The sequence below is a fragment of the Furipterus horrens genome, unplaced genomic scaffold, assembly GCF_987537825.1.
Source record: "Furipterus horrens unplaced genomic scaffold, mFurHor1.1.pri manual_scaffold_3, whole genome shotgun sequence".
NCBI lineage: Eukaryota > Metazoa > Chordata > Mammalia > Chiroptera > Furipteridae > Furipterus > Furipterus horrens.
This window is the reverse complement of record NW_028327173.1, coordinates 195,389,765-195,405,935: the sequence shown is the minus strand read 5'-3', so window position 1 is coordinate 195,405,935 and position 16,171 is coordinate 195,389,765. Positions and strand designations below refer to the sequence as shown.

General features: G+C 35.8%; 1 protein-coding gene across 1 annotated transcript in view; it reads left to right on the top strand.

The window, feature by feature from the left end:
- CEP128 (centrosomal protein 128) overlaps positions 1 to 16,171 on the top strand; it is a 353,412-nt gene that overhangs the window by 134,233 nt on the left and 203,008 nt on the right. Inside the window, exons 16-18 of the mRNA XM_090271263.1 lie at positions 6,006 to 6,182; positions 9,609 to 9,668; positions 14,320 to 14,512. Coding sequence (XP_090127389.1) covers positions 6,006 to 6,182; positions 9,609 to 9,668; positions 14,320 to 14,512 — 430 coding nt within the window. The remainder of the gene's footprint in view (positions 1 to 6,005; positions 6,183 to 9,608; positions 9,669 to 14,319; positions 14,513 to 16,171) is intronic.

Genomic DNA, 16,171 nt, shown 5'->3' with positions numbered 1-16,171 from the left:
CTGCTGCTGTATTAAAGATGGGCTTGGGGCTGAAAAATTGTCACACTTGGTTATTCAAGTTAGTTTTCTGTAGGAAAAATATTAACTTTGTAAATTAATGACTTATTTACCTGTGTGAGTATACTTTATTTACATAATGTTTCTGTTAAGGTGTGTGAAGAATTATTTTCATTTCATGTTATAGCCATAATGGAAATAAAACAGCTTTTCTGGACCTCTTAAGTCATTGAAGGAATCTCATAAACTTTTACCAAGGAGATACCATTTTGGATATGGTCTGCTTTTCTTGAAGTTATTCTATTTCCATTTAGATCATGTCTCCTTATAATCTTTACAGCCTTTGGGAAAGTGAATTTGTACTGAGTTGTGAAAAGTGTGCTGAAACACAAATATATAATTAGGGGAGTACTTCTTACCCTTTGAATTATAGGTTCATTGATCAAGCCAGGCCCTGGCTGGTTTAGCTCAGTGGATTGAGCGTCGGCCTGCGAGCTAAGTGTCGCTGGTTCGATCTTCCAGTCAGGGCACATCAGAGAAGGAAAACTCTGACTCCAAAAAACCTCCGCTGCCTTGCGGCATACCTCTTCAGGGGAAAGGCTAAGGGAGTAAACCCCGACAGAAAATCCGGAGCCGGAGTCCCTAAGGCGGTTTGACGTTGTAGTCAACACCGGCAACTCCTGCGGCGCACCTGAAGCCAAGCTGTATTGACTCCGTCTTTCCCTTGGACCCTTCAGCTGCGAAGAGAGGGGGGGTCTGCTGCATGGGCAACAGCAGACCCTCCATATCACCCTGCCCAGGCTCTGTAGCTTCAGCGTCATCGCAAGATGTCGATTCAACACGGGAGGAGACTGATACCATGTCACTCCCGAGTCGGACTGCACAGCCATTCTCGGCGGTGCAGATAGACTCTTAAGAAGCTACACCATCGTCTCTCGAGACGGACGGCTGCCGACGAGATCAAGCCAGTCAACAGTGTGTGTGTATGATGAAAATGTGAAGAGTATATTTTTTAAATTTCCTTTAGAAATAAATGTCAATGATAGAAGCCTTTCTTGTACTGAAATGGAAGCTTCATAAAATCTTTGCTGTCTTGACAGTGGAACTACACATGCTTAGTGTGTGATTAGTATACTTAGTAATTAAAATTTGCCAAGAGCAGATTTAATGGGTACATAGGCTATGTCTCCAGTGTAGATGGACAGCCTTTAAAAGTTTAAGATATTGTGTGTGCTTGATGAGTTTCTTCCTCTTTTTGTGGTCTTATTTTGAATTTGCAGATATGTCGTCTCTTTTCTTTTCTCATGATAAGGCTCATTCAGGATTATTTTTTGCATTATTCTTTCTACTTTAAGACTACATTAGTCCCTGCATAACCTCCTGATACGTTGTCTAAGTTTTTCACATTGGCTTTCTGAGCTCTACTTTTTGACAAATCTACAAACAGCAAGTGCTGCTGAGGATGCCGAGAAAAGGGAACCCTAGTGCGTTTTTGGTGGGAATGCGGACTGGTTCCACCACTGTGGAAAACAGTATGGAATTTCCTCAAAAAACTGAAAATGGAACTGCTTTTTGATCCAGTGATGCCACTGCTGGGATTATACCCAGGAAACAAACGAGCAAGGTAGAACCAGAGACATGGACATAAGGAACAAACTGACAGTGACCAGACAGGATAGGGGAGGGGGATAACGGGGGAAGAAGGGGAAGGTTCTAGTTAAGGAACAAGTATAAACGACCCATGGACATGGACAAGAGGGTGGGGATTGACTATGGGAGTGAGGTCGGGCAGGGCAGGGGAGAGCAATAGGGGAAAATTGGGACACCTATAATTGAACAACAATAAAATTAAGTAATATATTAAAAAAGGAAAAAAGAAAAATAGACAATCCAGAGACAACCCAAATATATATATATGAAAATTTAGGACACGATAAAGATAAAATTGTGTAACAGTGGGAAAAGATGAATGGGTAGCCAACTTGGAAATAAAATAAAGATGGATCCTCCCACACCAAAATAAATTGCAGATTGATCGAAAAAAAAAAAAAAATCCACTTTTTGAAAATTGACCTTCCTAGCATTTTAATAGAGACCAGTAGTCAGGGAGTCAGAGGACTCAGGTTGTAAGTTGTAGGCTCTTTGAATTTAGTCAAGTCTGTTTGAACTTTGGTTTCCTCATTTGTAAAATTAAGGGTTGGGTTTACTCTCTAATTCAAATTCAGTCATGGTCTAGGATATCTTTCTTCTTGGATTATATAAACGGCTTCGGTCAGCTTGATCTATATCTGTCCTCACAAAGAAGTGCCTTGTATTCCCCAGACCATGTATCTGTGTCCATTCATGCTGAAACATTGAAGTCAGACTAACTGTGTCTTCCATATTTCTAAATGGTCTCTAAAATACCTTGTCTTACTTCTGGTTCTTTAGAAATACGGTAGCTTTTTGTTGTAGAATTATTGCTCCTTTTGAATTCACTAGAAGCCCAGGGAATAGCTATGATAGTGCCTAAATATTCTCATCTGCCCTTATTGATCTATATGCCTCCAAAGCAGACAGAATGATTGGATTACTATCAGCCAGTTTCCCACCCCTTCCATAGAATTAGCTGTGCTTACTCTATTTGAAGAGCTATTTCTGAAACATGAAACAGAGAGAGAGAGAGAGAGAAAGAGAGAGAGAGAGAGAGAGAGAGAGCGAGCTGATTTATTGGGTGTCACAATTAGTATACAAATAGATACCCTCAAGCCACAAACAAAGCAAAACTGATGAAATTTAATGTAGATATTTGTTGGCTCCATGAGGGCAAGGGACTTATGTATCTTATTCATTCTGTCCCTGTACACTGAAGAATGTCTCACAGTAGTAGGCCTTCCATAAAAATTTGTGGAATGAGTTAATAAGTGAAATTATAATTGCTTTAGTACAGAATGGAAGAGCTTACTTAACTCTTAGATTTATGGTTTTACAGCACATGCAGAAGATGGGAGAACTGGTATGGTGCAGTATCTGAAACTTAGTTAAATAAAAGAACATAGAACTTGACCTGGAATCTTATGTTTAGTAGGGGTGGAGGATTCAGTTATTTTCTTTAACTCTTGAGTATAGCACTTAGACTACTGAGAGATTTTACAGTTTTGTCAAGTATTCTGTTCCTTGAAACTTCAGCTGGTCATGTAGGGGGTCGGATCACCTTTTGTCAGAAATGTAAAAGAAGGATTTTCTGAAAGAACAGGTAATTGAAGCCATTGATCTCTAAGGTCCATGTGAGGTCATAGTTCTGAGTTTTACTTCAAAGGGAGATGAGGGGTGGCATGCTAATTGTCTCTGTGGATAGTGAATTAGATAATGAAAATTTCAATCTTTGCTAAACAAATTGAACTGACAGAGCTTTTTCTGATATTATCAACATTTAAAAATATAAAATAGGGAAATAGTTTTGTCTTCTTATTAACGAGTCAAATAACAGAAAAGTGATGGTGGCTGCGAGGGACATGAGAACAGAAAGATCAATTAGAGCATTATTGTGAATTGCCTGGATTTAGATTATGAACAGCTGTCCTCTAAATATATCAGTGACCCCAGTAGAGAATTTTGTTTTTTAAAATCACACTGGAGAGAACACTGGAGCAGTCCAGAGGTCTTTGTGCGCGTGTGCACACAGGAAGCCTCTCAGCACTCCTGTGTAGCCTCTGCGTGTATAGAACTGCATGGTAGTTGATGAATTGGTTTTACAGTGTTGAATTTGAGTCTTCAAAAAAAATAAAGTTTAAATCATGTATGTAGCAAAGTTGGGGAATTTAAAGCTAATTACAAATATGTTTTGTCGTCTCCCGAAATAACCAGTTTATTGATGGAGACAGGTGCAAAAACAATTATGCTGCAGTTTGATACCGTTTTTAAAAACTATGATACAAATAATGTGCTGTGGAAACATTCTATATTGGACAATTAAGAACGAAAAGAGTCTTGAGGATGAACTTTGAAGGATAAGAAGTATAGATGACAGGTATGCTGCCCGTGTCTCCTTCTACCGGTCTGACGTGTACAATGGCTTCAAGTTGCGCTCTTTCAAACGGGGCCAGTAGCCGAGAGCGAGCATTTGTTGGGATGTAGAAACAATACAGAGGCAAGGATCTTCACCCAGAGACTTGAAAGTAAGCTTGCTCTCTAGTAAGTAACCTATAAAATCATCAAGTATTGTGCAGACAGGATGTTAATTTTTCAGAAAGGCTTCTAGATGAGGCCAAGACTTAGTGAAGATATCGATATATCTAAAGAAATGCCGTATCAGTCTGGAAGGAGAGGTCAACAGAACCCGAATGTGGACAAAGCAGAAAGGGATATTACTTTGGCAGTCTCCTTCCAAACACTGTGCCGGAGGATGGAGCACGCTTGTTATTATTGTGGTTTGTAAATCCCTGATGTGTAGCTGGACCTGCCAGGCGGCCATTAGCGTGATGCCATTTAAACATTATTTCATAAAACAAGTGCCCCTGCTGGGATTTCCCATTCATTCAGCAACATTCTGATTATAATTTGCCTTCCCATCTAGATGGGTCTACAGGGAGTAAAGGTACTGGTTATGCTGATATGAGCATTTTGATCCATATGGCAGTTATGGTTCTCAGTGTACAGTGTACACTAACAAAGTGGACTGAGTGGCATTTCTAGTTCGCACATTAGTCTCTCGTAAACTTAATGTCACTCTGCTGCTCAAAGGTGACTCCGCACTGAGACCCAAAAAGAAAAGAAAATCCAGGTCCTAAGTTTGCAAAGCAGAGATCCAGACCACGATGGTGTGCTCGTCAAGATAAACGCTGTCTCTTGGCTGCCAGCTTTGTTTGAAATAGTGCGACTTGAAGCAGAGTTGAACACATCAGACTGGTCAGAAGAGACACACGTAGGCATCTTTGAAAAGCTGCAGGATGTTCAAGAATGAGAGAGTGGAAAGGAGGGGATGAGGCTGGAGAGAAGGGCAGAAGACAGGTTGTGAAAGGACTGGACTGTTCTTTTGGGCAGAGGGTGTTTCATTTGTTTTTAAAAGTAAATTAAATTGAAAGGAAAGGTGTAATTATTTCTGCTAAAATACCATTCTGCTTTTCTGATTATTTTTAATTGAGCCGTTCTCTTTCATGTTTTAAATTCAAGCTCAGTTTGTTGACCACACAATCTTCCTATTTGTGTTGTATTTTCTAGGGTAGGTAAAGATGATTAGTTTATCTATGGAATGTCTGAAGGCAAATCTAGCCAGCCATCATGGGTTTTTGGTCCACTGTTTACACTTAGAAATTTTAGTGATTCTGTTTTTTTCCTCCAAGGCTTATGCAGTACAACTTGAATTTCTCTAGTAATGAAATTGTGTAATCATGGTTGAAAATTGTTTTGCCTACAGGGGGCCCCCAAGTCCTTATAATTTCTTACAAGTTTTCTTAGAAATCCCTTTTTATTAAATATACTATTTGCTTATTTGAAAAGTGCCTCCATTTTGCTTTTATCATGTTTTCATGACTGGAAGCGTTTATGCAGTGTGACTGCATTTGAAAACTTTGACTTTAAAAAAACGATGTTTTGATGAGATAAAGGTAGTAACATTTATTTTTCTCTGAAATGAAGTTGACACTAACTTATTTGACATTTTGCATTTTCTAGTGTTTTACTAATTGTTGAAAGCTCAAAGTCATTTTGAAATATCAGCTTTTACTCTTCGATCCATTAATGACATTAAATTATTAAAATGTTGAAGGGTTTTTTTTTTTTTTCAACTTTTTCTTTTGGCTACAGATTAATTATAATTTTCTTTGTCAAGAATCCACTCACCAGTTCCCTCAATGCCCTACATATGAATTCTCTATAATTTAACCTCAGTTAATGAGCAGGCAGAATGTGTTATTTCAGTAAGGGGACTGACAGTCAGGTCTCTTACTTGTTTGAGTTGGTTGTACAGATCTTATAGGTGTTTCTTGCCTGCACGTAATAATTGTTTTTATTTCTTATAAATGCTTTAGGAGAAACATATAAGCAATGAAGAAGAGCACTTAAGGAGGATGGAAGAAGCCAGATTGCAGCTCAAAGATCAACTTCTTTGTCTGGAGACTGAACAGGAATCCATTCTTGGTGTGATAGGAAAGGAAATTGATGCAGCTTGTAAAACCTTCTCCAGGGACTCGATGGAGAAATTGAAAGTAATTATGAGTTTTCATTGTGCCTTTCACTTAGTTTCCTAATATATAATTATAATAAGATTTTAATGCATGGTTACATAGTAATCACATTTTGTTCCTGAAAGTTTTATGAGAGAAAATAACATCTTGCATTTTTTAGAATGAGGTGCTGTATCTATTGATGAGAGAAAATGTGCTGCCATTCCTTTGAATTGCTTGTGTCTCACTCTGTAAAAGAAAATGTCTTACAAGAGAGGCCGCAGTTCTGATTAAAATACATCCTTGGAGTCATGAGGCCTGTATTTTGAATTTTTCATTATCACAGGTCATTTTCATTGTTTCTGGTATATTACCGGCAACATCTATGGAGTACGAGTTACGTTGCAGGTACTTTGGTAAGCACAGCATATGCATTCTCTCCCTTAACCCTTAAAACCACCCTATCCTTTAGATACTCTGATTAAATCTATTTTTGGCAAGAGAAGACAAGGCTTGGCGGGGTTAAGTAATTTGCCCCTGGCCCTATATGTAGTTAAATATTGCAACTAAGACTTTAAATCTTGGGGGTCTAACTCTGGAGCTTAACCAAGTAACCACTATGCTATTTGCCTTCCCTGTTCAAACAAATTATATTTAATTCAGCTTTTCTATCTTTAAAATAGAATGTTGATTTATACTTAACTTATAGTTTTAGTGAAACGATAAATAAAAACAGAGGTAATCACGGATGCTCCTAATTTCATGAAGGGAAGCACCTCTGTTATCTCTAGGTTCCAGTGTTGCTGCACTACATACAGAGAGCGCTGGATTACTTTGATATGGTTACAGCATGACACAGCTGTCATTTACCCCTATATTTTATTTGCTGATACGACAGTACTCAAATTATAGTATCATGCATAAGGGCTTTTGAAAAATACTCTTCAGATTTTTCTTTTTCATTTGTCAGTCATCATTTTCCTCATATAAAATGACCATTCCATTTCATACTGCTTTTCTTTCTTTTTTCCTGTTCTGTGCCATTTTTTCCTTTTCTTTCTTAAGTGGTGTTTTAAAGAAAATGATTCTACTCGTGAAGTAGAAGGTGTCTTAGGATTTGACGCTAATGAAAATATTTCAACTGATCGAATTTGGTGGAGTTGGTAGAGTTTCTACATTATGTATCTCTCTGTACATTTTAAAAACAAGTCAGATGTCAGTTGAAGAGGACTGTGAGCCAAATATGAGAAAATTGGCTTTAGGGAAAAACCAACTCTGTTAGTCTTATTATAGGGCCTGTTACAATGCTCATTTTTTCTTTTTCTTGACTAATATTGCTGTATCTATTTAAGATTTTTCTTGTTTACATACATTTAAAGGATGCATGGCCTTGAAATCCTAATTTCTTCTAAAAGAATCATGTATTAACAATGCAATATTCTATATTTAAGTATTTATGTCAGGACAACTTATTTCCAGCAAGTAGGGATGTAAAAATGGAATCATTTGGATTATACTATAAGGTTTATACACCTTGTTATGGGTAATTGTAGGCTAAAACATAGTGTGCACATAATAGATTGTTCAAATTATCCTTCCATCCAATATATTCTGAAAAGCATCCTCTTCTTTAATAGACTTTCAGGAATGGAATAATTGTAGTAATGGGTCTTTACACCTTTTTCCCCAGAGAGAAACTAATTTAACCAAAGTGATGGGTGGAAATAAATTTAAAAGAATGGAAATTTTCATCAGTTTTTATTTTTAAGAGTACTTTTCTTTCTCATGTGAGTCTTTTTCGACATATAATTTCTTTTTCATTTCTATAAACTTGAAAAAAAAAAACTACTGGAAAACATAACATTTGCTCTTGCCTCAAAGAAACTACCCTTGGGTGTTTGTTAAATCAATTCTTTGCTTTATAGTTCAGAGATCTATGGGAGAGTGGTGATCCCTGTAAAATGTTTTTAAAATGGATTAATTCCAATTATGCTTTGTCATTTGTTGACTTTTGAAGTATTGCTGATGAAATTCTCAATTTCATGTTATGAAGAGAGTGACTGTGCTGTGGAATGGATTGAATCATAGTTATGTAACAAACGAGTCTCAGAAAAGTCCTTGGGGATATTGGGATTATTTCTAACTACAATTTTCTTTTTCCAACCACCACCACATTTATTACTTATTCTACTTTAGTAAATGCCTATAGTGTTTGAAAACTTAAGGAGAGACACTTAGGAAACCACCACCATAACAAAACAATTAGGAAGATGTCTGAACTAAAGATGCATCATTTTTCTCAGACCAGTCTTTGATAATTCAAGAGCTTTTTTCATAGCACTTGGTTTGAGTATTCATTTATTTGTAGATCATAAGAGGATAAGCACTGGATCAAGACAAAATTTTTTCCCATGAACTAGAGTGATTAGGGAAAATTTCCTTGAAAAGACAGGGAGAGAGGGTATGAGAGTAGGGTGAGATTTATAGTGAAAGAACAGATGAGAGGAAGGCTGGATATGAGAATACAACCTTCCTGTATATGGCATGTGGTTGGTACTCATTGTCATATGTCTGAATGAATTACCTAATGGTATTTCTTAAGTGGGAGATGTGCACACACATCAGAAAGTATGGAAAAATCTGAGAATAGGAATAAACATCTTTTGCAGAGTGATAAGATATTTTTAAGAGACCGTTTCTGGAGAGAAGTTCTGCAAAAATATCATAGGTTCAACAAAAGTAGGAACTGAGGGAAAAAAAGTTAAATCATTGACAACCTTTGAGTACAGTTTCATCAGTAATATTGCAGAGCCAGATGGCAGTGATCTTATAAATGAGTTGGTGTACAGGAAATCAGGTCAGCTGACATAGACAGCCTATTTATTGTAGGATTTCGTTACCATGATGAAATATAAAGCAATGACTGCATGAAGTTACATTGATTAGTTCCTGTCATTCCTACACAACCATTAATGAGACAAAATGGCCCTCATAGTATAAAATTAAAGAAGGGTAAATGAGACACAGAATAAGTTTCCATGTAATTACATTTAACCCACTGTGAAATACATTACATGGAGCAAGACCGAGGAAAAGAAACAAACAAAAAAAAAAATGTAGTAAACTAGTTTAATTGAGGCCGCTTGACATGCAGAGCTCTGCGGAATCAGCTTCCAGAGATTCTAGCAATGATAGCACGTAAGGGTTGATTCATGTCTCTGTATTTGAACTAAATATTTACTGTCAGAAAATACATTACACATATACATATATATGCTTACATAAGTAGACTTATTAAATAAATGGTGGTTTGAAATTGATTGAGTACTCGGTATGAACTGTCTTCTTTCTAAACCCTTAAGTTTAGGCACTAAACTTTTGGGTGTTATGGTGAAAAATTTTGTTCAGGTAAATTTATTTCAGAGAAAAATCTACTTTTGATAGACTGTTTTCTCTTTTTTTTTTCAGGTTTTTTCATCTGGTTCTGATATTAATTATGACCCACATCGCTGGTTAGCAGAAAGCAAGGTAATTAATCTTTGAATCCTAAAGTTATCATAATATTTATGAGCTTCAAGGTGTTCTAGCCATATATTTTTGTCACATAACTGAACATATGAAGCTGTGGAACTTTATTACTAGGAAAAATATCATTGTAATGCATTTAAGAAACCTCCTTGTTCCTTTAGCTTAACATTTAAAAATTAGCTTAAATATATAGGGATGGGATGGGAGAATAAAAAAGGGTAAAACTATTGAAATATTAAAACTAGATTGTCAGAGGGACAAATTCTTGTGCCTTTTCCCTGGGATAGGCAATGTCTCTGAAGTGTACAAAGGCCAGAGCAGCTGTAATCAACCTCTCTTGCATATATATACTTAAAATATTTCAGATTTTGAGGGAGAGCTCAAAGCCTGCCAAATCTCTGTGTAGCTTAAGCAAATCTTCCCCTTCTGGGCATCTTGTTTTCTTGTTTACAAAATTGGAAGGATTACCTTTAAGTAATGAAGATAACTCTCCTGTTTCATGGTTCTTTGGAATTATGATTCAAATTTAATGGAAGGTAAATAAATATAAGTAAAATCGAACAATTTGCTAATCTTAACAAAATGATTCTTCTACACATCGGGTAATTATCAGCTATCTTCATAAATCAACTTGTAAATTCAAATATATATAAATTAAAATATACAGGAAATTATGACCACATAAGATGCAAATATCTGTTTATTCTATTATCAATACTTAAACACTTACATTCCATTTTGACTAGTCTTTTTCAGCTTTAACATATTAAAGTGCAAAATCTTCCATCCCATTTAAATTTTGTAAGAAAACCAGCAGTACTGTAAACCTGACCAATTGTGGTCCAGTTTAGACTTTTATTGCAAAAAAGACCCTTTTAGTTTGTACAGTGCCATATTTAAAAAAATGAAGACAGTGAGGTTTCAGAGAAGGTATGTGACTTTTCCAGTGCCATACAAAGGTTGGGAAAATAGACTGCACACCATGTTGACTCACAATTAGTGTTCTTTCCATTGTGGGTATTGCCATCCAAAGTCTTCTTTCAGCCAAGAATTATTGATTGTGTACTTTTTGGTGTGTAGACATTGGGGATGTAAGTGTTAGCAAGTTATAGAAGTTAATAAGGCTAATAGGGGTAATGGTAATGTTAACACATTTTAAATCTCCTTAAGGTATGTTATATTGTTATAGAAATATGTAAACATTAACGAAGGAGCACAGGAAGAAAGAACTATGATGTTTGTGCTAGGAGAATGGGAGGTTATGGTGCTGCCAGCATGTCACAGAAGGCTTCTGCAAAAATGCGTATCTAAACTTGGTCATACAAAAATATGTACAAGCTCTTCAGCTGGCTAATTATAGGTAAAACGACCACAAGCAGATGAGAATATTTGCATAAACGCAGATAATGCCTGAGTTTGGTGGGTAAGGTACACATGAGAGGCGGTGGAAAGACAAAGTTCACCTTTGAAGGCCAGATATGCATTAGAGAAGCTCCCCTCAAAAAATCTTAATAAGAAACTAACAGTATTATGAATAAACATAGGAATTTACCCAACCTTGTAAAATTTTCTGTTCTTTAAGAACAGTGATCCTGTGCATTCCTAAACATTTTTGATAGAACCAAATGCAAAGTAGCATTTATGCCACCTGCATAGGAAATTTATAATATACATGTTTTGCTGTCCCAGAGTTTTTGGACTAGTAACTTCTGTTGTGCATTAATAAAACATTTCTCTTGTTTCTTTTTCCCAGCGCCACAGTTTTGACAAGAGCAATATACTTGGAATTTTCTTTCAAGTTAAAATCTTTATCATTTCTAAACAGAAAGCTTTCACTGCTGTTTTTCAGCTAAATTATGAGAGCCAGAGCTGACTCTTAATCATAGCTCTTTAATTTGGGAGCTACTGAGCAGTTTTCCCTTATCATTTAATGGGATTGAACTTCTGATCATACGGCTTTTAATACTGCATGAGACAACTGTTCTTCTATAGTGTAAAAGGGTCTTGATAAGCCATACCACACTGACCAACTGACTAAGGAGGAATTGAATCTATTTACTGGAAAGATGGCTTAGGTTATTGATGGGCTGCAATACTGGAGTTCCCATGAACTATGAGTGGACAGCTCTAACAGCTCAATAAGTATTGAAGATAAAATCTGAAATCAAAGGATAAAAACTATATGGAAAGTAGAATTGCTATTCAGCTAGCCCATGGCCTACGTCTTGCAGTGTTAGATGGACCTGTGAGGGCCTTTGGTAATTGTTTTCATAAATCTGCCAAATGAATTTCTTCTGTTACTGTTAATCCTAAAAGAACTAGAGGAATGAGTGGGGACTGTGTCACTATTGCTTTGTTGGCATAACATGCACATGAACTCCAACTTAGAGTGGGCCCAGGCTCATAGGTGAAATAGCCAATGAATGGCAAGAATAAGACATTATGGGGCAGAAGACTGTTGAGATGGTTGTTAAGGAATGCCAGGCAAGGGGTTTCCAGGGATTAAGGATGTGTCTTTGTCATAAATCTTGACAGGAGATGTAGAGACCAAATTTTGTTCACCTTAATAGAGAATTTATTGAGAAACTACTGTGCCCTACATGCTGTGTGTATGCTGTGGACATAAAAATGAATTAAGATATGATCCTCTCCAGGAACATATTTTATTTTGAGAAGCTGACCCTTATGTAGATAGTTTCAATATTTTATGTAAGAACTGTGAGAGAGAAATACAGAAGCAGATGAGGAAGCTGATGGTCAGATGAACTCTGAAGCTAGCCAAGCACAATTATGGGTCCTAATATGGTTAACTTCATTAGCTGTGGTCCTTTTATTCAAATTTCCAGTTTTAGCTTTAAGTGATTTCTTTATGATATTCTTATAGATTAAAAAGACCATTTTGATTATTTGACTAGATAATTATAAGTATTTCCATGTAATTGCAAGCTGTCAACTCTGAAGGTAAAAACTGCCTTTTTAAGAAATTCTTTCTCTGTTTTGGTTTTGGAACAATGGTTGTTGATGTAGTTAAATAAATGAGCCTATTATGTAATCTGTACAATGCTCTTGTGAGTGGTTAGTAGAATGGTGTTGGCATTGTGATTAATGGTCTTGTCAGCTAATTATTATTTGGAATTGTTAGTTGTTTCTATACTGTTTCAAGCTGTTTCTGCAAGATACTTAATGAAGATGCTAAGTGTTTCTCTAACAAACAGATTATCATAATTGTTTATTGTTTGATTAAATTTCCATAACTTGGTACAGTATTGTTTTGTAGGATTAATAATATATTCTGTGCACATAGTCAATTCATAAAAAGCATCTAACTATAACCTGTTTTTAAACTTTGTGTGGCAATGGAATAAAGACTTCACATGAATAAACTAAAGCCATAGGTTGTATTGCACGATATTTGTTGACTTAGGCTACCATAACAAAATACCACAGACTGGGCAGTGACTTAAACAACAGGCATTTATTTTTGCACAGTTCTAATGGTTAGAAGTCCAAGATGAAGAGGTCAGGGTTGTTTTCTGTTAAGTCCTCTCTCTGGCTTGTAGACTGCCACCTTTTTGTGCGTGGTTGGGGGAGGGTGAGTGGTTTGGCAACGTTGAGGAGTTGGAGATCAGAGAGAAAGGTAAGGAAGTGCAAACTTTCTTATAAGCCCTTGTGTCCCACCCTTATGACCTCATTTAACCTTGATTACCTCACTAAGAGTCTTGTTTCCAAATATTGTCACATGGAGGTTTAAGGCTTCAGCATATGCATTTTGAGAGGACACAATTAGGTTCATGACAACACATATCAAACCTGAATAGTATTTTGTTTCAGAAGGTTTTTTTTTCCTGGTTATATGTTTTTCTTTTCCCCACAACCGATAGGATTATTGCTATGACAAAACAGACCTACTGTTTCTCTATTATCATTTCTTAGCAATGATAGTTAACACAGGTCAAGGATTGGGATGAAGTAAGGAGGAAAGCATTGAGAAAAGGGAAATGTGAAGTTATTTTCTAAATTTGTAGTTCAATCACTGGGCAAGAACAGATTAAATATTAAAGATGGTGAGGTTAGGGTCTGTGAAAAAAGAAGAGTTGCTTCAGTAAAGATTTCTCATCTCTTCAAGGTGGAAAAAGGCTGAATTTATCTCCCTAAGCCTATAGAGAATCTGTCTCTACCTGATTAGCCAGATTCTGGGGAATATGCATTTTTAGTAAGCAAAACTAGAAAAAATTTTTTTACTTTCTGCAATAAAACCCTCTATTATAAGACATCTCTAGTCCTATTTCAAAGTGGTTTTGATTTTTAAATGCTTTACTAAACTGCTTTTTATACCAAATTAGGGGGTTAATTTTATTCTTTTTAGAATTTTAGTTAGTAGGCCAAATTTTTCTGTAGTACTGCCTTAACAAAGATGATAGATTATACCAAATTTCTATAAAAATCCCAGAAAATCATGGCTTAATTTCATACCAACTTTGAACTGATATAAACCATTGCATATTTTTTCATTTTGCTTAAATTTGTTAGTTTTTGTCTGTATTTATTCACATTATCATGATATTATTTTTTCCTTCTGTTTTGAAATGCTACTGTTTTTTAGATTTTTGTCTTTTTTCTTTCTTAATTAGCTATAAATGTCATTTTTTAGACGAAACTTCAATGGCTCTGTGAGGAGCTGAAGGAGAGAGAAAACAGAGAGAAAAATCTGCGGCATGAGCTAATGCTGTGTAGACAGCAGCTCAGGAACATGACGGAAAACAAGGAATCCGAGCTGCAGTGTCTCTTTGATCAGATAGAAAGGCAGGAGCAGCTTCTGGAGGACATACATCGGGAGAAGAGAGGTGTGTTCGCTGCTCTTACCCTTATTTTTCTTTGTTTGCATTCTTGGAACCTAGGATTGGGAAACCCCTACTGCTCTTACCTCCAGTTCAGATTATTCCCATATTCTTCTCTTTTCCTTTATTTCTCCTTTCTTCATTTCTGGGTCCAAAAGGCAAAACTGTTCTGCCTTGAGAGTTTTTCTATCGGCTACCATGTCCCTCCTGTCCACATAGCTCTGTGTCTGCCAGCTGTTTGAAAGTGTTAATTTGATAACACATGTTTGTCCTCCCCTGGTAAAATTTACATTTTACTTCAGTGAAATATCTATTAATTCATTCAACAAATATTTGTTTTGTCCCTTTTTTTGTCTTCAGCACAGGTGCTGAGGATACATTAGTAAATAAATCTGAAAAAAATCCTACTTTTTTTTACCTACTCTTATATTGAGTGGGGTGACAGAAAAATTTAATAATTAGATAAATTATATAATAGAAGGCTGTAAGCACAATGGTGAAAACAATAGAATAAAGGAAGGAGAGCAGGGGCAGTGTTTAATATGTATAATATATAGACAATACCTAACTTTAAATGTTGGACACGGAACTTGGAAAACTACTTTTTTGTTTGGTTATACCAGAGATGCATCAGAAAGGGAAGAAGAAAAACAGCAATTTTGTATAGGGATCCTAATTGTATCTTATGTTGTGTGAGCCTGAGGCCTTTTCTTTTATTAGTGAACTTTATTAATTTAAGTTTCAGAAAGAGACTTAATACAGTGCCCACTATGAAAAACTAAGTATTAACATTTGGTAGTCCTTTTTTCTTCCATTTTAGAGATCAGTTATTCTCTATGTACCACTTAAAGTTGTTTATTACTGTACTGTAATGATTCTTAACTTTTCTGGTATCAGTTCTGCTTTATATTCTTTAAAGCTCTTTGAGTTCTCAAAGAGCTTATTCATATTAAAAATTAAAACTAAGAATTAAAAATATTTAAGATAATAAGTATAAATCTATTATATATAACAAAAAAATGAACTTTAACTCTTTTCCCAGAAAAAAAATATTGAAAAGTGGCAATTTTGCACTTTCGTAAGTCTCTTTAATTGCTGTCTTAGAAGACAGGTGCATTTTCATTTTTGCGTCTGCATTTAATCTGTTGTCATATTACATGTCATGTAGCCTCTGGAAAAACTGCAGTTAGGAGAAATTGAGTGTAAAAAGGGCAAATAATACCTTAGTGTGATTATTAAGGAGTCTTGGGTAGTCTCCAAACCACTCTTTGGGTTTTGATGCTGCAGTGTAATTGAAAGATATAAACTGTGCCATTAGTAAAAGTTGGAGGACATCCTTGTAATTTTTTTTTTAAGGACAGTACAATGATATCTAATTATAGAACTTACAGATAAAACATTATATAGTCTCTATACATGTTAAGGAATATTCACTAATTAACACTAGACTACAGCCCAGTTTTCCTTTTAGTAGGCATCACTAGTGTTGTTACTCTGAAAATGACTTCTTTCTTTGGAATATGGATTAATGACTAGTGTATTACAAATACATAAAGCTGTCAGTGGGGGAGAAATAAAAAAGCCCAAATATTTGTGCATTTAGATAATTATATTCAAATGCTCAACTTTTCATAAAAGCCCTTCAGGTTTGTAGTCTTTCAAGGT